This window comes from Pongo pygmaeus, chromosome 12 (genome assembly GCF_028885625.2).
Source record: "Pongo pygmaeus isolate AG05252 chromosome 12, NHGRI_mPonPyg2-v2.0_pri, whole genome shotgun sequence".
NCBI classification, from domain to species: Eukaryota; Metazoa; Chordata; class Mammalia; order Primates; family Hominidae; genus Pongo; species Pongo pygmaeus.
In genome coordinates this window covers 25,687,409-25,711,366 of record NC_072385.2, presented here as the reverse complement: position 1 = coordinate 25,711,366, position 23,958 = coordinate 25,687,409, and the positions used below count along the sequence as shown (strand labels likewise).

General features: G+C 50.0%; 2 protein-coding genes across 23 annotated transcripts in view; one reads left to right on the top strand and one right to left on the bottom strand.

Moving 5' to 3' along the window:
- GPAT2 (glycerol-3-phosphate acyltransferase 2, mitochondrial) overlaps positions 1-5,281 on the top strand; it is a 13,219-nt gene extending 7,938 nt beyond the window's left edge. For 3 of the 15 annotated variants that reach the window (XM_054476464.1, XM_054476463.1, XM_054476462.1), the window contains exons 9-22: positions 240-339; positions 436-648; positions 1,025-1,147; positions 1,318-1,400; positions 1,726-1,844; positions 2,487-2,557; positions 2,643-2,901; positions 2,991-3,139; positions 3,328-3,405; positions 3,890-4,021; positions 4,104-4,224; positions 4,307-4,372; positions 4,611-4,666; positions 5,047-5,281. In XM_054476464.1, coding sequence (XP_054332439.1) covers positions 240-339; positions 436-648; positions 1,025-1,147; positions 1,318-1,400; positions 1,726-1,844; positions 2,487-2,557; positions 2,643-2,901; positions 2,991-3,139; positions 3,328-3,405; positions 3,890-4,021; positions 4,104-4,224; positions 4,307-4,372; positions 4,611-4,666; positions 5,047-5,163 — 1,687 coding nt within the window. In that variant the 3' untranslated portion in view covers positions 5,164-5,281. Of the gene's footprint in view, positions 1-239; positions 340-435; positions 649-1,024; positions 1,148-1,317; positions 1,401-1,725; positions 1,845-2,486; positions 2,558-2,642; positions 2,902-2,990; positions 3,140-3,327; positions 3,406-3,889; positions 4,022-4,103; positions 4,373-4,610; positions 5,025-5,046 lie in introns of those variants that run through there. The other 12 variants (XM_054476472.1, XM_054476471.1, XM_054476470.2 and 9 more) reach the window with 7 other exon arrangements.
- Positions 3,951-23,958, bottom strand: LOC129030783 (fumarylacetoacetate hydrolase domain-containing protein 2B). Of its 8 annotated transcripts, none has more exons than XM_063649070.1 (10): positions 16,647-23,958; positions 13,789-13,914; positions 13,388-13,638; positions 12,032-12,248; positions 8,048-8,107; positions 7,608-7,770; positions 6,074-6,182; positions 5,854-5,941; positions 4,581-4,660; positions 3,951-4,436 (listed from the first exon to the last, which is right to left on the bottom strand). In XM_063649070.1, exons 3-10 carry the CDS (start codon positions 13,630-13,632, stop codon positions 4,388-4,390), a joined length of 1,011 nt encoding a protein of 336 aa, XP_063505140.1. In that variant the 5' UTR covers positions 13,633-13,638; positions 13,789-13,914; positions 16,647-23,958; the 3' UTR covers positions 3,951-4,387. The 8 variants fall into 8 exon arrangements, with proteins under 8 accessions (XP_063505140.1, XP_063505141.1, XP_063505142.1 ...); XM_063649071.1 differs by having other exon boundaries at positions 13,789-13,911; positions 16,647-16,822; XM_063649072.1 differs by lacking the exon at positions 13,789-13,914 and having other exon boundaries at positions 3,951-4,473; positions 16,647-16,829.

Sequence of the window (23,958 nt, the reverse complement as noted above, 5' to 3'; positions counted from 1 at the left end):
TGGCAGCAGCTCCCTGCTAAAGGCCCTCTTAGGGGCCTCTCTGCTCCGAGCCATACAGCAGTCTAGCCTGTGGGGCTTAGATGGAGGTGTCAGCCACAGGGCCTAGGGCCATGGCTTCACCTCAGGGTATTCAAGTAGGACACAGGCTGGCCGTGGGGGAGCTGAGACTCTCACTAGCCCCTTACTCATTTGCATCTCCAGAGCCCCTTTCCTTATCAGGCTCTGCCTTATGTCCACAGAGCTCTGCTGAGGAAGCTTGGGGGGCTTTTCCTGCCCCCAGAGGCCAACCTCTCCCTGGACAGCTCTGAGGGGCTCCTTGCAAGGGCTGTGGTCCAGGCGGTGAGTGCCCCCAGTGGTTACGTATGGGCCAGGCTAAGGGGACGGGGTCTGTTTCTGCTCTGGCCTTAACAGCCCCTCTGACCCCTCCTATTCCAGGTCATAGAGCAGCTGCTGGTTAGTGGGCAGCCCCTGCTCATCTTCCTGGAGGAACCTCCTGGGGCTCTGGGGCCACGGCTGTCAGCCCTGGGCCAGGCTTGGGTGGGGTTTGTGGTGCAGGCAGTCCAGGTGGGCATCGTCCCAGATGCTCTGCTGGTACCAGTGGCCGTCACCTATGACCTGGTTCCGGATGCACCGTGTGACACAGACCATGTGAGAATGTGAGACCCTCCAGCCCCTTGGGCCCCTAGGTGGACACCAGCTCCAGACAGGAGGCACAGTATTGTGTCCTGTGGCTGAGCCCCACTTAGGGCTGTGGGGGCACAAAGGAATCGTCCTTACAATAATCTGGCAGCACCTGCCAAGGCCATTACCGTCATCTCATTTCATCCTCTGAAGACTTTGATAGGGAGGGATTTTCCTGTGTCATGGATAAGAAAAGAGGAGCTTGGGACAAGGTCACATAGCAGTTTGGGCCTGAGATAAAACTGAGCAGGGTGGGACCAGAGGATACCTCTGGAGACCAGGATGGGTGGGCAGCCCTGATGTCCGCCTGAGAGCGAGTATACTTATCCTCTCCGCCTTGTAGGCCTCAGCCCCCCTGGGGCTGTGGACAGGAGCTCTGGCTGTCCTACGTAGTCTGTGGAGCCACTGGGGCTGCAGCCGCCGGATCTGCTCCCGGGTGCACCTAGCTCAGCCCTTTTCCCTGCAGGTATGGAGCCAGCTGGGGAAGGCTGGGAGTACCTGGGGTGTCTGTCCTAGGCTCCCTGGCAGCCTGGCCCTCAAAGCCACTGCAGGGATAGTTTTGCCTACTTCCAGTGGGCTGTGTGCAAGTTTCCTGGTGGGCCCGAGCAGGCCACCTAAGAGGCTTGTCCTGCGCAGGAATACATCGTCAGTGCCAGAAGCTGCTGGGGCGGCAGGCAGACCCTGGAGCAGCTACTGCAGCCCATCGTGCTGGGCCAATGGTAGGGGCATGGGAGCGTGGGGTCTCAGGGGCAAGGCAAGCAGCCCTTCAGCACCAGCTTATGTATCCCCCATATACACACACTAACAGCCCTCCCTCACCAAATATCCTGGGGTCATCTAGAATAGTTCCAGGCACTCGCCTTGCCAACAGTCTGAGTGTGGGATATGGCACAGAGGCCTGGATGCGACTGGGGGTTATAGAAGCCATCCTCTGTCCTGGAGCTGGGAGGGGGAAACACCCTCACCTTTTAGAAAGCTCTAGGCATTCCCACAGCTGTTTATGTGTTTGGACCCTTCATCCTGTCATCTGTGTCTCTATCTCAGTACTGCTGTCCCAGACACTGAGAAGGAGCAGGAGTGGACCCCCATAACTGGGCCTCTCCTGGCCCTCAAGGAAGAGGACCAGCTCCTGGTCAGGAGACTGAGCTGTCATGTCCTGAGTGGTGAGGGTGAACCAGATCCTTTGCGGGTGGGTCGCTGAACCGTCCCCTCTCTCGGGGTCAGCCAGTCACCAGGGTTCTCCATTCCAAGTGAGTGTCTGCACCTGAGGCCCTCTGTGGTACCTCGGGGACATCTGAAGAAGAATGGAACCCTCCTCCTACAGGAGGAGCAGGCAGCCAGGGCCGTCATGAGGGAGCAGCTAAGTGCATGCACAAAGATGGTGGCCTGAGGCCAGGAGGCTGCAGCTGCTTCCCCAAGGCCACAGCCAGCCCTGCCTTCTGAGCGGAGTCTCCTTAGCTTTGTAGGGGGATGGTGTTAACTGAATGGAATGATACGTGTAAGGGGCTTGGCACAGCGCCTCCGCAGAGGGCCCTTATAGGGAGATCCATGTGTATCTTCTTCAGTGCCCCTCTCGTAGAGGCTGTGGGTTGATGTGTGGGCCCTACGATGAGATCCAGGGAAAGGTCCCCAGCTCCTGGCCTGGCTCTCAGCCTGTGTGTGATAAACACCACTGCTCCGGGTATACGTTCCTCATCCCTGGGGTGGAGTTGGGATGTGTGGCTAGGAAGACTTGCCAGATAATGGAGGGACCAGGCTGCTGGGCCTCAACCTGACCAGCATCTCCACCCCCCGCCCCACTCCAGCCAGTGTGGGGAGCTCTGCGGTGATGAGCACGGCCATCATGGCGACGCTGCTGCTCTTCAAGCACCAGAAGGTAGGGGGTGCAATGTGGTGGGGACCTGGGCGGTGGGGGGTGGGGATGTGTGGCCCTGCTGCTCAGCCCTGCTCTGCCCCCCCAGGGTGTGTTCCTGTCGCAGCTCCTGGGGGAGTTCTCCTGGCTGACGGAGGAGATACTGTTGCGTGGCTTTGATGTAGGCTTCTCTGGGCAGCTGCGGAGCCTGCTGCAGCACTCACTGAGCCTGCTGCGGGCGCACGTGGCCCTGCTGCGCATCCGCCAGGGCGACTTGCTGGTGGTGCCGCGGCCGGGCCCAGGCCTCACGCACCTGGCACAGCTGAGTGCTGAGCTGCTGCCCGTCTTCCTGAGCGAGGCTATGGGCGGTGAGTCTTGAGGTGCACGGGGTAGGTGGGATGTGTGTGCAGTGGTGAAGGGAACAGCTCCTTCCTCATAATGGACCCTCCTTCCCCAGCCTGTGCAGTGCGGGGGCTGCTGGCAGGCAGAGTGCCGCCCCAGGGGCCCTGGGAGCTGCAGGGCATATTGCTGCTGAGCCAGAATGAGCTGTACCGCCAGATCCTGCTGCTGATGCACCTGCTGCCGCAAGACCTGCTGCTGCTAAAGGTCAGGCCTCCCCTACGGCCCACTTGGTCCTAGGCGTTCCCCTCTTGGTGGTAGGAATGGCCCATCCCTGCCCGTGCCCTAGCTCTGAAACCTCCTGAGTGCTAGGTCTGGCCTTGCCTGGCCTTTTGCTAGGCCCCTGCCCATGTGCCTGGCTCTCCTGAGGCCACATGGGTGCCTTTTTCTCCCAGCCCTGCCAGTCTTCCTACTGCTACTGTCAGGAGGTGCTGGACCGGCTCATCCAGTGCGGGCTCCTGGTTGCTGAGGAGGTAAGCAGGGCAGTTGGAGACAAGATCCTTGCCTGGAGCCTGGCCTTCTCCAGCCTCCCACCCTGAGTGCCAGCTGCCCCAGGCTCCTCCTCTGCCCTGTGTGTGCTGTGGGGGTGGGCAGCCCCTGGCCTTGCAGCAGGGAAGCCTAGCTCACACCTCTGCTCCCTGTGCCTTGGGATATGGCCACCTATGCCCCCATTCTGTGTGTGTCTCTCTGGATAGCACTGGACATGTGTGCCTCTGAGGTTCTCTGCACACCTCCTGCTCCCCACATTTCTCGGCCACAGGGCTACTGCCCTTGAGGGTGGGAATTCACTTCCTCTCACTCTGCAAGTTGGCCCAGCAGGTGCTGGGGCATGGCTCTGGCCATCCTCTTGGGTCTCTAGGTCTGCTTTTAGTAGTTTCACCTGCATGTACCTGGTCTGGGGGTGTAGGGTTGATCCCTGGCCAGCTTGTCAGAGAACAATGGCTCCACGGCCCCTAGACCCCAGGCTCCCGGCCAGCCTGTGACACAGGGCGACAGCGATTGAGCAGAAAGCTGCTGTGGAAACCGAGTGGGGACTTTACTGATAGTGACAGTGATGACTTCGAAGAGGCTGAGGGCCGGTACTTCAGGGTGTGTTTCAAGAAGCTGCCCCTGGAGGGAGGTGGTAGGGAGGCGGTGGGGAGCTGCACTCACCCCGGCCTGTCCCCTCCAGCTCAGCCAGCAGTCACACTGCCCAGATTTCTTTCTTTTCCTCTGCCGCCTGCTCAGCCCGCTGCTCAAGGCCTTTGCACAGGCTGCCGCCTTCCTCCGCCGGGGCCAGCTGCCCGATACTGGTGAGGCCCTTGTTCCCTTGCAGTCCTCAAGGCAGGCTCTGTCTGTGCTGGGCGCCAGGTCTAGGTCTTCTCTCTTCTGCAGAGTCGGGCTACACAGAGCAGCTGTTCCAGTTCCTGCAGGCCACCGCCCAGGAAGAAGGGATCTTCGGTGAGTCCCAACCAGTCAGCCCAGGCTCCTGGAGGCAGCGGTGTTTGCTGGTGGCTGCTGCCCCCTGCCGGACAGTGACAACCCAACTCTAGGAAGGAGGGCTGCAGAGTACAGAGGGTCTTCTGTCCCGTCTGAGCTCTATCCCTCCCTGGGCTTCTTTAAACAAGAGGAGAGAAGCCTGTGCCCAGTGGCTCCCTGTCCTCCCTACCTAGAGCCTTCAATTCTCTCTTCTTTCCAGAGTGTGCAGACCCAAAGCTCGCCATCAGTGCTATCTGGACCTTCAGAGACCTAGGGGTGAGAGGAGCCAGTGTCACCATCTTCTGTCCCCCTGCTCCCACCCCAATAGAGTGGCCCAGGGAAACCCAGCTACTCCACAGGGCTGGCCTGATGGTGCCTCATTAAGACCCTGGGATTTACTTGGTGTCTTCTAGCAATAGATGTGGTGATGGGTTGGAGAAGGTGGGATGGTTTCCTGCCTCTTGGTCTCCCAAATCACTGGCTCATCCTTCTAGGTGGGGTATTGGGGCTGCTTTGACGCAGCATTTGCACTCAAACACTGGGTCTAAGGGGCCAAAGGTCTCAAGGCAGGTTTCTGGGGGACAGGCCTGGCCCCTGGGCCATGTGGACACAGTCCCTGTGGTGAGCGCACTTACGGCCCATCTTCCATGGCCCAGGTTCTGCAGCAGACGCCGAGCCCTGCAGGCCCCAGGCTCCACCTGTCCCCTACTTTTGCCAGCCGGGACAATCAGGAAAAACTAGAACAGTTCATCCGGCAGTTCATTTGTAGCTAGAACTGTGAGGAGGAGCCTGTGCCGAGACTTCTCAGCCCCAGAACACAGCTGTGTCCTAGAGCCAGAAGATGGAGAGGAGCCTGCAAACCCTTAGCTGGTCTATAAATATAATCGTTGAGGCTTGATTGTCCCTTGCCATCTCTTGCTTTTTCCTTCCTTTAATGTGATAAACAAGGGGACCAGACGAGTTGTCTTTTCCCCAGCCCAGCAGCATCTTTTTGGCGTATGTGTGTGTATTTGCTCTTTTCTTCCCCAGTCCCAAAAAATGCCCCAACTTGTCCCATGAAACAAAGCCCAAAAGAAGACAAACAGCAGAAGTCAAGCTGCTGCTTTGACCCGACGAATTTATTGAAGAGAGCTCTGTCCTCCCTTCTACCGAGAAGAGGCGGCTTGCAGGGCTGGCACCTGCCCACACCTGTCACTGGGCCTTTCCCTGGGCTAGGCTGAGTGGGAGCAGATGCCCCCATCCTATGTGCAGGGCCTGTGCCGGAGCCATCACACCACCTTGTTGATGATGACACCTAGTTCTTCAATCTCACACTGGACTTCATCCCCCTTCTGCAACAGAGCAGGCCATGAGAGTGTCAGCCCTTCAGTCAGACACACGTACACAAGCCTGTACTTCTCAAGTCTGAGCCAAGCCTGCCAGGCCTTTGGGGCCCTTGCTCTCTTTGCTTTTCGCTAACCTACCTTGAGAAAGACAGGAGGTTTCCTGAATACACCGACACCCGGGGGGGTCCCAGTTAGGATGACATCCCCTGGGTAAAAGGTGACAAACCTGGAGCAAAGCAAAAGGACCCGGTGAGACCAGGGGCTGGCTGAGGTGGCCACAGCCAAAGGTGGAGGGCTCAGGTCAGCCTCCACGTGTGGCAGGTGGAGCGGGGCTGGCAGGACAGCCCCTGTCACTCACTGGGAGACCCAGGCTATCAGGTCCTCTGTCTTGAATACCATCTGGTTGGTGTTGCTGCTCTGGACCACTTCCCCGTTCACTCGGCAGCAGATCTTTAAGTTGTGTGGATCTGAAATGCAAAGATGGTACCTTGGAGTTATCCCTTTTCCCCCTCAAACCCCCCAATATTTTACAAACACAACTGTAGGGGCACTTCATGACTTGGCAGGTGAAAGGGCTTTAAAGTGCCCACATTGACTCAGTGCTCTATGTTAGAACTTTCTGTATAGACATTGGCCTTCTCAGGCCTCCCCGCATCCCCACCAAGAGCACCAGGCAGTAGTTACAGGGATGGGTTGAGAGGATGTTCCAGACTCTGAAGGGGGAGAGAAAAATGGCTAGGGTTTTTGCCTTGAAAGAAAAAGGGCATCTGTGTACAGCATAGGATGACACCTGTAGATAGAAAAATGACTCCTGGGCAGGGCCAAGCGTGGTGGCTCACACCTGTAATCATAGCACTTTGGGAGGGCAAAGCAGGTGAGAACTGATTAAGCTCAGGAGTTCAAAACCAGCCTGGGTAACGTAGTGAGTGCTTGTCTCTATGAAAAATAATAAAAACATTAGTCAGGCATGGTGGTGTGTGCCTGTAGTCCCAGCTACTCAGGAGGCTGAGGCAGGAGGACTGCTTGAACGCAGGAGGTTGAGGCTTCAGTGAGCTGGGATTGGGCCACTGCACTCTAGCCTGGGTGACACAGTAAGACCATGCAAAAAAAAAAAAAAAGACTCAGCATCTATAAAGCAGTGAGGCAATGGTTCTAGCCGGGACAGAGAAGCCTCGTGTACCGGCCGCTTGCAGGGGATGGATTACTGTAAGAACATCCTGGATAACCAGCACTTTTAACTGTTGGTGGTGGTTTTAGTGTTCTACCCCCCTTAAGTAGAGCAGCTGAAACACAATTTAACTTTGCCGAGGACTCTGCATGGGGTGCTGTGAGGCACTGGGGTCTTTGGTATCCTGGCATGGCTGGCCCACGTGGACACCCTGCATCTCTGCCACAGTTGTGGGTGGCTGTGTGTTAAGAGGCTGCGCTCTGCCCTCTGGCGCACTGCCCCCATCCTGGCGCTGTATCCTGACTGTGTGTGGTCAATGCTGTTGTGTTTCCACAGTGGCTGGGTGAGTCACACTGGCTTTCATCTGTAGTGCGGAAAATGCCTGGGCCTTGCGATAGCTATGCTCCATGATGTTCAACTTAGATCGTTTCAGATGGTGCCAGCCACAGGAAGCCCGATCCACCCATCAGCTCAGTGCTCTTTGTAATTTATTTCATGCACATAGTTGCATATCCTCTGCAGTTGTGTTCCCTCTAGGGGGCTTGGGAAAGAAGCCCATGGGAGAACTGGTGGCTGAGGATAAGAGACTTGCCCTGTATGGAGTCAGCAGTGAAAGGGCAGCCAGGGAGGGCAGGTGCCACATGTACCTGAACCCATGCTCCTCTCTGGAGGGCTGTTCATCTGTGCAATGGTAGGTACAAGGGGGCAGGGACCAGGGACCTACCTGCTACACTGTCCTTGGTCACCAAGGCAGGGCCCAGAGGGCAGAAGGTGTCGAAGGTTTTTCCCAGCAGCCATTGTTTCCCATTGCGTCTTGTTAGCCAGTCACGAGCACTCACGTCATGAGCCACAGTGAAGCCGGCCACGTGGGCCATGGCATCTGTGGCCTATGGGGGCAGGGGATTTGGCCATACAGGAGGTTAGATCACGAGTGACACCAACACCTATGGCAAGGGATCTCTAAGCTGTTATCCCATGTTAGTAGCCAGAGCCAGCTAAAGGTGGGTGAAGGGAAAGGCAGTGTCAGGGAGCAAGGAGGCTGACTGCTTCCTAGTGTCAGGGACAGCTGGCACCGTGTGTTGCTGAGCGAAGTCAGAACTAGGAGAGGCTGGAGCTGGGGCCTCTGCTGCACTGTGGCCTGGGAGCCCACCCTTTCCACCTCACCTTGATGTGCTTGCCTTTCTTTCCAATGACCACGGCCAGCTCCACTTCCCAGTCTACCTCCTGTAGGGTGGGAGAGGAACAGTGAGCTGCAGTGGCTTCGGGGCCCATTATCTATGCTCAGAGGCTGTATGCCGTGGATCTCTGTCAGTATGGCTTGGCTGCCATCCCATGTTTGCCATCACCACGAACCAGAGCCCAGTGAACAACAAGGGAGGTGTGACTTGTAGACCCATACATTTTGGGCAGTGGCAGACAGCATCATGGGATGCAGGCACAGGTCCCCACACCACTGTGACTGCAGAAGAGCAACACATGTCCAGGGCACTGAGTTTAAAAGTCACTCTGGATACTTTTAACAAAGGATAAATATGAAGTAATATCCCCTAGCAATATGTAACCTTACTGTGTGTGAGGCACTATTCTAAGTGTTTTAATCTGTTAACTCACTTTAGTAAGAAAGATTGACATCCCACAAAGGACTTGAGTGAGCAATTCACAAAAAGGTAATGGACATGGCCACAAAACATGAAAAAATGCTCAGCCTCTCCCATAATCCATAAAATACACTATAAAATAGATATAATTTGGCCTTTAAAATTGGTGGCTCTTTCTAATAATAACCAGAGTTGGTGTAAGTACACCCGACATCCAGATGTTGGTCTGTAATACCACTCCCCACTAAAGAGCACCGGGTTCCTTGGTCCAAGACAGACAGTACATGATAAGCCTGGAACGTCTTGGCCAGAAAGCAAATATATGCTAAAAGCTTGGGGATGGAACAAACCTGAAGGTCCCTCATTGGCCAAATTGAGGTCACCCAAAGAATGTAAACGATGGATTACAACCAATTGAATAAAAACAAAGAATTCACAGTGATATTGGAGACACAGGAATAAAGAGGGAGGCAGCTTTTTTTCTTTTTTTTTGAGACAGAGTCTCGCTCTGTTGCCCAGGCTGGAGTGCAGTGGCGCGATCTCGGCTCACTGCAAGCTCCGCCTCCTGGGTTCACGTCATTCTCTCGCCTCAGCCTCCCGAGTAGCTGGGACTATAGGCACCTGCCACCACGCCTGGCTAATTTTTTGTATTTTTAGTAGAGACGGGGTTTCACCGTGTTAGCCAGGATGGTCTCGATCTCCTGACCTCGTGATCTGCCCGCCTCGGCCTCCCAAAGTGCTGGGATTTCAGATGTGAGCCAACGTGCCCGGCCAGGCTTTTTTCATAGAAGAATGCCAGCTAATAAAAACTGCATGATTTAGAAAAATCATTGTTCTTGGCTGGGTGCGGTGGCTCATGCCCGTAATCCCAGCACTTTGGGAGGCTGAGGCAGGTGGATCACCTGAGGTGAGGAGTTCAAGACCAGCCTGGCCAACATGGTGAAACCCCGTCTCTACTAGAAATACAAAAAATTAGCCAGGTGTGGTGGTGCATCCCTGTAATCCCAGCTACTAGGGAGGCTGAGGCAGGAGAATTGCTTGAACCTGGGAGGCAGTGGTTGCAGTGAGCTAAGATGGTGCCACTACATTCCAGCCTGGGTGATAGAGTGAGACTCCATCACAAAAGAAAAGAAAAGAAAAATCATTGCTTTTCATCCCCCAGTGCAATAATGGATTCAGTAAGGATGACTACAGGATCCTTGGATAAGAATCTATGGGGCAATAAGATAGTTACGTGATCTCAAACTACCACACAGATTGCTTATTAATTATAAAAGTGGAAATGCATCTTCACAATGGAGGGACCTAGTGAACATCAGCTAAACCAAGTGATCAAATTCTGGGACCACTGACATAAGCCTCCCAGTCGGATGCAATGGGAAATGTATAACATCTTTGTAGATCTCTTGATAAAAATACTTACCCTGACACTAATCATGAATAAACAACCAGACAAACCCAGGATGTGAAACATGCTATGAGACAACTGGATTCTTCAAGGAAAGGGCAGGGGGGATTGTTTGAGATCAGGAGTTGGCAAACTATGGCCAGCTCACCATCTGCTATAATCAACTCTGATTGGAAACCCATCATTCATTTCTGTATCGTCCCTGGTGGTTTTCACACTATAACAGCAGAGTTGAATTGTTGCAAAACAGACCATATGACACTCAAAGCATAATATTTACTAATTGGCCCTTGATATGGTTTAGCTCTGTGTCCCCACCCAAATCTCAACTTGTAGCTCCCATAATTCTAACGTCCTATGGGAGGGACCCGGTGGGAGATGACTGAATCATGGGGGCAGGTCTTTCCCGTGCTGTTCTCATGATAGTGAATGGGTCTCACGAGATCTGATAGTTTTAAAAATGGGAGTTTCTCTGCACAAGCTCTTTTCTGCCTGCTGCTATCCACGTAAGATGTGACTTGCTCCTCCTTGCCTTCTGCCATGATTGTGAGGCTTCCCTAGCCACGTGGAACTGTAAGTCCAATTAAACCTCTTTTTTTTTGTAAATTGCCCAGTCTCGGATATGTCTTTATCAGCAGCATGAAAACAGACTAATACAGCCCTTTAAGAAAAAGTCTATGGAACCCTGTTTTAGGTTAAAACTACTAAAGAGATGTAACTGAATACAGTGTATGGCCTTGGTTGATCACAGTGCAACAAAGTAACCAAATTAAAAGTCATCTTTGGGGCAATTGGATTTCATATTAAATATCATTCAAGTTGATTTTCTTGGTTGTGATAATGGTATGGTCACGCAAGCCGTTGTCCTTATAAAATGTCTATTGAAGTTTTTATGAGAATATTTGCAATGTGTTTTAAAATGTCTCCTTCACTCCACCCCCTGCCAAAAAAAAAATATGTGTTTGCCATGTGAAGGGCAGGGAGAGGAGAAGGGAGAGAAAGCAAATACGGCAAAATGTCTACAGGGAAACCAGGTGAAAAGTATATGAGCGTTCACTGTATTATTTCAGCTTTTCTATAATTCCCAAGACATTTCTAAAATAAAAATTTGAGAGGAAAAGTAACCAGTGTTAGGGTATATACACTAACGATGGATGTGTAAGTTGCTTTTACAATTTGTTTAAAGGACAATTGGGAGATTTTCTCAAGAGTTTTGAAACACTGCCTATAGTTTGATAATATTCAAATCCTAAGAGTTTATTCAAAGGAAATAATAAGGCCAGGTGTGGTGACTCAACACCTGTAATCCCAGCACTTTGGGAGGCTGAGGCAGGCAGATCACAAAGCCAAGAGATCGAGACCATCCTGGCCAACACGGTAAAACCCCATCTCTACTAAAAATACAAAAATTAGCTGGGTGTGGTGGCGGGCACCTGTGGTCCCAGCTACTCGGGAGGCCAGGGCAGGAGAATCACTTGAACCCAGGAGGCAGAGGTTGCAGTGAACCAAGATTGTACCACTGTACTCCAGCCTGGCAACAGAGAAAGACTCTGTCTCAAAAAAAAAAAAAAAAAAGGAAATAATAATATATTAGTGGACATGCAGTCTTTTCTACATAAGGATGTTCATTGCGACATTTATTTATAGAAACCAAAAACTGGAAACAAGTATCCAGCAGTAAGGTACTCAGGAATATAAACTACCCTGTACATCACAAAACTCCATGGTAACGTAAATATGTCAGGGAGAATACTTAATGGCATGAAAAAATGCTCCTGATGGAGTCTTAAGTAAAAGGTAAGTATATGTACAGTATAAACATATACAGGAGTGGAGAAACAGTGGGACGGTAGACAGAAAAACATTAATATTCCCAGCCATGGGCAGTGGGATTATGGGTGACGTAATCTTTAAATGTTTATCTCTATTTTATCTACAGTGAAGGTGTATTGCTTTTGTAATCAGGAAAACGTACATTAACTTTTTTTTTCCAAGGCCAGTGTTATTACTGTCTGTATAGTTCGTAGAGTTTCTGTTGGATGCACTATTGAGCGAGAGGTGGCTCCAGTAGGCTCAATACTGAGCTCAGAACGCCCTTGTGATGGGCCCAGTGACTAGGGAGGGCAGTGGGGAGACACTGACCTGGCTCTGTGGTGGGAGGACCACCTCATCATAGGGCCCCACGATGGAGCTGGCAAACTTGCTGAAGATGATGGGCTCCTTGGGCACGGGCACGTTCTGTTCTTTGCAGTGGTCCACATAATTCATGCCCACACACACCACCTTATCTGGCCGTGTGACTGGAGCCAGGAAGGTTACCTCCGACCGTGGTAGGACTGGCAACTGGACAGCCAAGGCTCTGTAGAGACCAGAGCAGGTCAGAGCAGGTCTGGCTGGGAACAGGTGGGCAATCCCGGGCAGGCTGGGCAGATCCTGCAGCAGCTACAGGTTTTGCTTTTTGAAATCTATTTTCTAGCTCTATCAACCATCAGAGTCAGTGTGAAAATCACTGACTACTGTCCTTTGCTATCAGAGCAGGGCTTTTATTTATCCAGTGTTGATTTCCTCTCCCCCTTAGGTAACTCATGTCCATGTAAAAGATACAAACTGGAATACATGGAAAGGTCTCCCTTTCCCCTTCTGGTTACCCCATTCCCCTGGCTCTTCGCAGCTACGCTGTGGATATTCTTCTCCCACCCTTTTGTATGCAAATGCTAGCACACTATTTACATCTTTTAAAAAAACAACTGATTTTGGAGATCTCTCCTTAACAATAGGTAACAATACATAGAGAGTGTCCTCTTTATTTCTTGTGGCTGCATATTACTGCTCTATAGAGATATACCCAAGTCCCTAATGAGGGACATGGAGGTTTCCAATCTTTGCAGAATATGGCAATATGGGAACATACTGTTAATACTGTGGGCTGTGAAACATTTGTATTTTTTTTCCATTTTAATAGATGAAAATGACATCTTAAAGTATTTTTAATTTATTGTTCATCAGCCCTTAGACCAGATTCTATAGGGGTCCAGGCTTCAGGGCACTCTCACCTAATCTAGTCCAAACCCAGGAACCAACTGTCTTATAGAAAACCTCCTTGCAGTCCTCTCTCCTTGTAGGAGCTGGGAGTCTATATCACTCCCCCAGCTGCATAAGATGCCTTTTAGGACCCCTGGGCCCAGACCCATCAGTCAGGCCAGGATTTCATTCCCAGAGGAGGCAGTGTGATGAAATATAGAGTCCTGGTTCCAGCACCAAATGTATGGACTTGAAATTGTTAATCACCTCCCCGAGGTCTCAGTTTTCTCCTCTGAAAACTGAAGATGTTATTATATAAGATTTCTAAGGATCTTTTAAGAGAATGGGAGAAAAGGAAAGGTGGGGTTACTCTGCTCCCTTGCAAAAGAGCTACCTGCTGGTGCTGTTTCCCAGAGCGGGGAGGGTGCGGGGGGGACCAGGGCAGCTGCGTCAGGGCGATGCTGCCCACTTACTTACCTTCTTGCCACTGAGAGGGTGGCCTCTCCCTGCTCTAGGAACTGTGTCATCGTCTTCGGGAGTGTGGGGTCAAAGGCATTGAGGTTGATAACCCCTCCACCATTCCCTGTCTCCAGGCCCAAGTGAGGCCCCACCAGGTGGGGTGCCTGGAACTGCACTAGTCTCATGTCTCTGGAGGGTTGAAAGGGCCACTTCTGAGCCTGCAGCAGAGCTGTGAGTAACCTTCTTCTACCAGACACCAGCATCAGAGCCTGCAGAGAAAAATGCAGCATCCAGGAGATGGAGGATCCCAGAGCCATCATCAGCATCCCTGGAATTCCTAGGGCTATAGCCCAAGGCCCTTTGCCCCATCAACCGCTCCCTGCATACCACATGGGAAGTGGTCCAGGCTTGTATTTTACCTGCTATACTTCATAAGGTGAAACTTTTCTAGAGGAGCAACTACTACATGCTACGTAGTAAGTCCCAGGGATTCCAGGGTTCCTTCAACCAGTGCTTTCTGAAAGTTCCCACTGTGCTTGGCTCTGCTGTAGGTATTGGGGAAACAATGTAAGTCAAACTCAGCCCTGCCATTCTCCCTGCATAGGTCACAGATGTTAACAAGTGATGTAAGATTCAGCTATCAGGACTAGTGCTGTGAAGATGGTCAGGGGCTCTACTCTTGTCTAGTTTCTTGAGGAAGTGATATGAGCTGAGCTGGGCTAAATGAGCAGGACCAGGAATTAGCTGGGTGGCAGCCCAGCATGGGCAAGTGAAGCTGGTGAATTATGAATGCTAGCACAGCAGCCATAAGCAATTTTTTAAATGCTATTTTGGTCCTGTTAACCTCCTATTTAAAATGGTTTCCCCTGCTCACATGATCAAGCTAGAACCTCTACCAGGCTGTCCCAGTCTTCTAGGAGCAGCGCCCCCACCTGCCTCTCCAGATAATAATTATTTCGTTTCTCCTGATAGAGAACAAGTTGCCTGAGGGAAGAGGCTGCAGACAAACAGCAAGGTCTGGGCCTGACAGCCATCACTTGGTCATCTCCTCCCTGGATCCAGGGCACATGTCTGTCTCTTTCACTGCCCAGCACTGTGCCTGGTGCACAGAAGGCTCTCAGTGTCTTTCTGCTGAATGAACAAATAAGTGACAGAAGCAGGGGCTTGACATTTCACTACTTGGGAAAGCTTAGTGCTTGTTAACTTCAGGAGACATGGCTGTGCCTTTCCTCCTCAAATCACCTAGAAAATATCCCCAAGGGCCAGGCGCAGTGGCTCACACCTGAAATCTCTAGCACTTTGGGAGGTCGAGGTTGGTGGATCACTTGAGGTCAGGAGTTCAAGACCAGCCCGGCCAGCATGGTGAAACCCTGTCTCCCCTAAAAATGCAAAAAAATTAGCCAGGACTGGTGGCGGGCACCTGTAATCCCAGCTACTAGGGAAGCTGAGACACGAGAATCACTTGAACACAGGAGGCAGAGGTTGTAGTGAGCCAAGAACATGCCACGGCACTCCACTCCAGCCCGGGCAACAGAGCGACTCCAAAAAAAAAAAAAAAAAAAAAAAAGAAATTATCCACAGAGCTCAGGTCCTGTTTTGAGTCCAAGGCTCTACTTAAGGACAAACACTATTCTCTTGTTTTGTTCTGAATCCAAGTCTGGCCACTATTCCTTACCACATGGTGCCTTCCCTGAATGGTTCCTTGCTCTTACAACAAAGGCTGTTTGTATTGTACAGCCTTCTATGCCCAAAAATGTGGAGGCAGCTGAGCCCCAGACTCTTGGTCCTCACCTGGAGATTCAATCTGCCTTGTTCAGTTAAAGACTCATTACACTTAGGTCACCACTGTTGTGGCCCGCCAGTTTGACTAGAAAAACGAGGGTTTTGACTTCTCTGCCCTGCTGTCTTACACAAGCACCAACTGTGCCACTGTCAAAAAGCTGTTTGAGCCAAAGTGCACACACTCAGACACTCCACATTCTAACATAACAGTAACTGCTGCTGCTGAATGCCAACTATTAAGTGCTCTACCTACAATGTCCAATTCTTTTTTTTTTTTTTTTTTTGAGATGGAGTCTCGCTGTGTCGCCCAGGCTGGAGTGCAGTGGCACGATCTTGGCTCACTGCAAGCTCTTTTTCCCGGGTTCACGCCATTCTCCTGCCTCAGCCTCCCCAGCAGCTGGGACTACAGGCGCATGCCGCCATGCCTGGCTAATTTTTGTATTTTTAGTAGAGACGGTGTTTCACTGTGTTAGCCAGGATGGTCTCGATCTCCTGACCTTGTGATCTGCCCGCCTCGGCCTCCCAAATTGTTGGTATTACAGGCGTGAGCCACCGCGCCCGGCCTGATTTAATTCTTGATACTTGTGGAAGGTAGGTACTGTTAGTCCCATTTTACAGATGAAACAGTTAAGGCTTAAAGCGGTTAAGGGATTTGCCCAAGGTTACACAGTCCTAAAGCTAGGAGGGGAAGGAGCTGGGATGTGAATCCAAGTCCAAGTGACATTGAAGTCCTTGGTTCAGAAGCTTGTAATGCAAGCAAGAAAATCTAGCTTCAGCCCCCATTTTCCTACCAAGGACATTTTAACAGAATGTTGTGGTGAGAAGTGGGGACCTTCCATAGGAAATCCTCCAAAGGCCCTAAAGATTGTAGTGAGAAGTAGGGACCTCCCACAGGAGATCTTCCGGAGGCCGTAACTGCTAACAGCCATGCGTGGGGAAACTACAGGCGCCCTCTGGCTGTTGCCTCAGGGACGAGGCTGGTTACCAGCTCTCCAAGAGAACCCCAGGCCCCACTGACTGTTCCCTTCCCACCTGACACACACATGCAGGTTCATTCCAACCTTACAGCAGTCCCCTCAGGTAGAGCGCCCTCCCTTTACAGAAGAGGACACTGAGACTCAAAGGGATGACGTCAGGTGCCCAAGGTACTAGTCAGAAAGTGGCCCTGGGGCTTCTGCAACTACCACTATGTCACACAGCCCGAGCTCAATCCAACTCTGCAAGAGTCCATAAGCAAAGGGGCGGCGACGTGAGGTGGAAACAGTAGCCTGAAACGTGGGTGTTCACGTCGGATCTCATCCCACCGTCCACTCGCCTGGAAACCCCCAGTTTCCCCATATGCCCAGCTTCGTCCCCTGCAATTAGTGAGGGCTCACATGGGTCCGCCCCATCCGTGTGGTCGGAAATGGCCGGGGACCTGGTTCTAGTTCTGCCCTCTGCGGGAGACCTGCGCCAGGGACACCCTTCTGGCCTAACCCAGCCAGGCCTGGTCTACCTGGCGGCGGCGGCGGCGGCAGCCGGTCCTCCTGAGCTGAGTTAGGGCTCGCGGGGCGGGAGGTCAAGGGCAGCAGGCGCCTGAGCACTGGCACCAGTGACCGCAGCCAGCCGGGGAACTACAGCAGCGGCGAACCCACTGCCGCTTGGTGCGCACTCCAGCCAGAAGCGGGCGCGTCCGGTGACGTCACAGGCAATGGCCACTAGCAGGGCACCAATCCCGGAGGGGCGGGCCCAGTGCGGGGCGGGCGGCTCCGGGGGGTCTTCAGGCTCCGGGCACAGCCATGCGCCCGCCGCGTTCTCTGGAGACGCTCGCTCTCGGAGGGACCCTGCAATTGCCCGAGCCCGAGAGTGGGCGCTGCCTGAAAGTTTGTCCCTGGGCGCTTCGCTAGCCTCATCCGGTCTCGGCCCTGTTCTGGGCCTGGCGCCGTTCCCTTTGTTGGGGAAAGTGGTCTAGGAGACCAAGGCAGCGTGCTGGGGGGCAGAGAATGATTTGTGGCTTCTGATTCTGACATATGTCGTTGAGGAGGGGAGGGATGACTGCCCCTGTTTTACTTATGGAGAACCTGGGGCCAGAGCTGTTTTCCCAGGATGACACAGGCGGTGAGTAGTGGAGCTGGCATTCCTGACCCCAAAGCGCAGTGTTTCCCAGCCACTCCCAGCAGCCAGGCCTTCACCTGCACTGCCGGGCGCAGGTGGGGAAGTGGGGAAATGGGGCTCCATCCCCTGCAGAGGGCAGGCGTGCAGGGAGCAGCGGCTGAACTCCACAGACAGCTACAGCTGAGCTCTTCAGCTGCCGGCTTTGAAGAGTGTGAGGGGCTCTGGGCAAGAGGCCCCCACATTACTCTAGGACCAGATCATCAGGAGCTTTACTTGTCCCACGAAGGAGTCTGGACCTTGTTTAAGTGCACAGGAGACCGCTGGAAGGTCCTCAGTGGCGTGCCATGGCCCGACTTCTATTTGAGAAGTTTTTCTCTGGCCACCCGTCTAAGGAAAGGTGTCTGGGTGGGTGGTGCGGGTGAGAACAATGGTGGTGTGGTGCTTGGCGGAGGTGAGTGTCCAGAGATGTTCAGGAGGAAGAACTGACAGCTCTGGATGACAGAAGGTGGAAGTGAGAAGGAAGGAGGTACAAGGCCGACTCCTGGGTCTCTAACCGGGTAGGTGCAGGGCCGTTGATGGAGACAGGGCTTCTGGAGGAGCAGCGGGTCTGGGGAGATGATAGTGAGTTCCAATTTGCATGGGACATCCAAAGGCCACTGAACGGTGGGCAGTTGGAGACATAGGTCTGGAGCTTGGGACTTCAGCCTAGCTTGCAGAAGGTCACCACAGATATAGAAATGGAACCTATGGCCGGGTGCGGTGGCTCACGCCTGTAATCCCAGCACTTTGGGAGGCCGAGGCGGGCGGATCACGAGGTCAGGAGAGCGAGACCATCCTGGCCAACATTATGAAACGCCGTCTCCACTAAAAATACAAAAAATTAGCCGGGCATGTTGGCGGGCGCCTGTAGTTCCAGCTATTCGGGAGGCTGAGGCAGGAGAATGGCCTGAACCCGGGAGGCGGAGCTTGCAGTGAGCCCAGATCGCACCACTGGGGGACAGAGCGAGACTCCGTCTCAAAAAAAGAAAAAAGAAATGGAGCCTATGGGGGTGGCTGTGATCAGGGGGATATGCTGAGGAGAACCTGGCACAAGTGTTTCTTTAAGCCATAGCTCCCAAAGACTTTCTGAAAAGCTAAGTTACAGCCTGAAAGAAAAGATCTTCAGAGGCTATATTTGATAAAAGACTTGTATCCAGAATATAGAAAGAGCACTTAAAATCAATAGATAAAATCAAACAATTCAATTTTTTAAATGGACAAAATATTTGAACAGACACTTCACCAAAGAAGATATACAGATAGAAAATTAAGACATGAAAAGATGCTCAACATCATTAATCATTAAGGATATGCAAATTACAAGCACAATGGGACACCGTCTCACACCTACTAGAATGGACAAAGAAGACTGATTATACCAAGTATTCGCAAGAATGTGGAGGACCTGGGATTCTTGTACACTGCTTATGGGATTATAAAATAGTATCACTACAATTGAAAATCATTTGGCAGTGTATGAAGAGAGTTAAACATACTCCTACCATATGACCTAGCCATTTCAATCCTAACTATTGACAGTATTGAATTTTACCTTAGCCCTTTGCTCCTAGAAATAGTGAAGGTTAAGGAATCCCTCCACTCCTTTGTTCCAGAAAACACCCTACTGGAAAGAACCAGTGACTTTCCATATAGCTTGGATAAGAATCCTGAATGTCCCCTCATGACCAGACCATACACAGACCCTCTAAATTCCCATTCTTGGCATCATAAATGATTAGCTGGACTGCTTGTCCCCATAGATCAATAAGAACAAAATGCCTGTAACCAAACTTTGGTTCAGATTCTCTCCTTCTCCAAGCCCCTGAGCTTTGGCCCACCCGCAGCTTGTGCCAACCCACCACCCTCCTGAGGGTCCCTGCTGAGAACAGGCTGTCTGCAGGGTAAGACCTGCTCGATCGTGACACTCTTGCTCAGCCCACTTTCCCATAACAGTTCTTTCTAGCCACGTTTACGCCTCCCTATACAAGGTCAGCCCTTTGCCTAACCTCTGAGACACTTGAGGATCACATCCTCAGACTGTCTCCCTATTGTAATAGTCCCCCCCCACACCCCCACAACAATCCTTTTGAATAAATTCTCTTTTTATGGAATCCAGGTTTATATTTTTGTTTGATAGTAATTACATGAGAAATAAGAAAAATATGCTCTTGCAAAGATGTATTCAGAAATGTTCACAGCAGGCTTTTTGTAAAATCCCCAAACTGGAAACCACCCAATTTTCCATTAACAGGTGAATGTGTAAACACTCTGTGTTTAGCCACACTAAGGAATACTACTTAGCAGTAAAAAGGGACAAATTGTTGATACAACATGGATATATATCAAGATAATGATTTGGAGTGAAAAAGGGTAGATTAAAAATGAGTGCATGTTGGATGATTTCATTTATATAGAGTATCCTTGGGGGATATCTTCAAAGACCCTTAGCGGATGCCTGAAACTGCAGATAGTACCAAACCCTACATCTGCCACGTCTTTTCCTATACGTAGATGCCAGTGAACAAATTTAATCTAGATGAAGTTAATCTGGTGCTACATGGTTGCTGTCAATCAGAATACGTTTCTGTTGACATCTTCCACTCACAAATCTAATGCTTTTTCTACCCTAAGTGCTTCTCACTTAGCCGTAAGTTTTGCATTTTGAGGTGTGACAGCAAAACTGGCACAAATTTCTTTTTCCTTCTTCACAATTTCATGGATAGAGGATTCATTCTTTCTGTAGATCTTAGCAACCTCATTATGTGATTTTTTTTCCTGGTAGCTTGAGAGGGGCACATGTTAGCAAGAAGGAGCACAGCATCCCTGCCAGGTTATCTGTCCTACGTGTACCCTGGGCTAGACACACCCTCCTCTGGCTTGCTGTGGTCTGGCCTCACCCTGCGATGCAGGGGCTCCATCCACAGCCCTCTGTCCAGGAGCACCCAGGCTCTGCTTACATTATTTCAGGGATAGGGAGCTCCCTGCTGTGTGGGCGGCTGGGCCCAGTATTTTATGGGGAGGGGGAGAATGGAAGGCAACACTGTCTTCAGGTGTCATCACTGTCCTGGGCACATGGAGCAGCCCAGGTAACAATGTGCTCTCGGTGTTCCCTAATGCTGGGTAGTCCTTCCTGTCAAAATGTGCTTCCTGTGACAACCTGAAGCCTGTGACTCCTATCTGGTAGAAATGTCTTCAGCTTGCCCCTGGAGCTGTGCAGAGCACATCTTGTCTTGCATTTTCTAAAATGTTTGAATAAAACCAGCATGTCATTCCTCTGCCACCTCTACCCTAGTTCCCTCAGCTTTCTTAGACCTCACATCATTCTGATAATCTCCTTGGGGTAGATTCAGTCACTGTTGGTCATCATCAGCTGTGCCTCCTCCTGCTGGAGGATGGGGTGTTCACATCTAGCTGAACTAAGGCCTGGCCATCAGACTTGTTTTGGCCGATGCTATGTGGGTAGGAGCATCATAGACCACTTACAAGGCTTCTGTAAAAGCCGGCCTGTGTTTGCCATGTCTCTTTTTCCCTCTGCTACTAGATAGAATGCTCTAAATGAAAACCACCCTGTCAGCTTGTGTCCCAGAGTAAAAACGACATGGATCGAGCCACAGCCAACTCACATTGGATGTGGAATATGAGGGAGATGACACTGAGATTTGGGAGTCTTTTGTTATTGCAGCAAAACTCAGCCCATCCTGACTGATATGACTCATTTGCCAAAGTCTCTTAGAAAGCAGGATATCTCACCTTAAGAGGATGTGAATTGTCTGGAGTAGGATAGCATGCCCAATTCCTTGTCCAGAGATTATGGAAACATCTATGATTTCAGCATCTCTTACAGAAGCACATCATAATTACCTTGAGTGCAACCCATTCCTTATGTACATGAACAGCTGGCAGAAAATGACTTCCTCATTCTTCACCTAAGCAAAAGAGCATCTGCACCTGAAGAGACCACTTGCCCTTCACTGACATTAAATTTCATCCTACTGACTCTGACCTGTCTCCCTAGGCTGTTGGGCTTATTTTTTGAACATTGTATTATGAAATTTTCAAACATACAAAAAAGTTGGAAATAAAGCACAATGAAAACCTGTATACTCACCTCCTAGACCTTACAATTTACGTTTTACTATAGTTGCTTTATCACGTGTCTATCTATCCTTCCACCTACCTATCAATCCATCTTGTCTTTTGATGACTTTCAAAGTAAGTGATAGACATCAGTACACTTTCCCTGCCCCCCTCAAACATTTCAACGTGCATACATTGGCTAAAGTTCAATATTTGTTTATGTTTTTTAGGTGTTAGAGCTCTAACACCTAAAGTTAGACAGTTAGAGCTCTAACTGTCCTGTTCCATCCAAAGGGGGAAAACCAAGAAGCACTTGTGAAGTTAACATTTCAGAGGCAGAGGATCACTAAAAGGCTGAGACCTAATCATAGGACTGTGATCACTCTTCTGTCCTTTGCCACCTTACTACGACATTACTATAGGGCCTACTAACTGCAGTTCCTCTTACCCAGTACATCATGTCTGATGTCAAGAAAAAAAATTACAAGTCATACTAAAAGGCAAAACACAAAGTTTGAAGAAAAAGAGCCAGCATCAGACCCAGACTCAGATATGGCAGGAGTGTTAGACTTATCAGACTGGGAATTTAAAACAACTATAACTAATATGCTAAGGGCTCTAATGAATAAAGTAGACAGCATGCAAGAACCCGTTAAGCAGAGAGATGGAAATCCTAAGAAAGAATAAAAAGAAAGGCTAGAGATCAGAAACACTGTTATAGTGATGAAAAATGCCTTTGATAGGCCCATGAGTATAATGGACATGGCTGAAAAAAGAATCTCTAACCTTGAGGATATATCAATAGAAACTTCCAGGACAGAAAAGCAAAGAGCAAAGAGATTGAAAAAGTGAAACAGACTATTCAAGAACTGTGCGACAACTACAAAAAAAAAATAACATACACATAATGGGAATGCAAGAAAGAGAAGAGAAACAAAGAGAAGAGAAAGAAACAGAAAAAATATTTAAAATAATAATAGCTTGAGCAACATAGGGAGACCCCATCTCTACAAGAAAATTAAAAAATTAGGGGGGTGTGGTGCACACCTCTGGTCCCATCTACTCAGTGGGGTGAGGTGAAAGGATCATGTAAGCCCAAGAGGTCAAATCTGCAGTGAGCCATGATTGCACCACTGCACTCCAGCTTGGGTGACAGAGTGAGACCCTGTCTCAAAAAATAAATAGATGTGGTGGCACACACCTGTAGTCCCAGGTACTTGGGAGGCTGAGACAGGAGGATCGCTTGAGTCTGTACAGGAGTTCTGGGCTGCAGTGCACTATGCCGGTTGGGTGTCTGCACTAAGTTTGGCGTTAGTATGGTGACCTCCGGGGAATGGTGGACCACCAGGTTGCCTAAGGAGGGGAGAATTAGCCCAGGTCAGAAACGGAGCAGGTCAAAATTCCCTTGCTGACCACACCTGTGAAAGGCCACTGCACTCTAGCCTGAGCAACACAGTGAGACTCCACCTTTTAAATAAATAAACAAAAAAAGAATAATGACAGAGATTTTCGCCAAATTAATATCAGACACCAAACCATAGATCCAGGAAGCTCTGTGAACACCAACCAGAATAAATGCCAAAAAACTCCACCCAGGTATAGCATATTCAAACTAGAAATCAAAGATAAATAAAACACTACTGGAGGCCAAGGCAGGTTGACCAGAGGTCAAGGTGGGTGTATCACTTGAGGTCAGGAGTTCGAGCCAGCCTGGCCAACATGGCAAAACCTCATCACTACCAAAACCACAAAAATTAGCTGGTCGTAATTGTGGGCGCCTGTAATCCCAGCTACTTGGGAGGCTGAGACAGGAGAATCACTTGAACCCAGGAGGTGAAGGTTGCAAGGTTGCAGTGAGCTGACATTGCACCACTGTACTGCAGCCTGGTGAAAAAGCAAGACTCTGTTCCAAACAAACAAAGAAACAAACAAACAAAAACTATTGAAAGAAGACGGAGGAAAAAGCCACTTTACCTATAGGGAGCAAAGATAAGGATAACATCTGCCTTCTCCTCAGAAACCATGCAAACAAGAAGAGTATGAAGTGAAATGTTTAACATCTTGAGAGAAAAAAATAAACAACCTGGAATTCTGTACCCTGTAAAATTATTCCTCAAAACTGAAGAAGAAATACAGACTTTCTCAGACAAACAAAACTTGAGGGAATTTATTGTTAGTACATGTGCCTTGTAAGAAATACTGAAAGAAGTTCTTCCAAGGGAAAGAAAAACATACAAGTCAGAAACTTGGATCTATATAAAGAAAGAGAGCACTGAAGAAGGAATGAGTGAAGATAAAATAGTAACTTATTTTTTTATTCCAAATTGATCTAACAGATAACAGTTTGTTCAAAATAATAATAGCAAGAATGTATTCAATTATGTATTCATATATGTGTATATATATCCACAGAAACATATATACTTAAGTATGCTTATGTATAAGTGAAATGAATGACAGTAGTGATATAAGAGATAGGAGGCAGGAATTGGGATTATTTTGTTATTATAAGGTACTTGGTACAACCCATGAAGTAGTATATGGTATTTAAAAATGGATTTGCATTAGTTGTAGACGTATATTGCAAATCTAAGGAA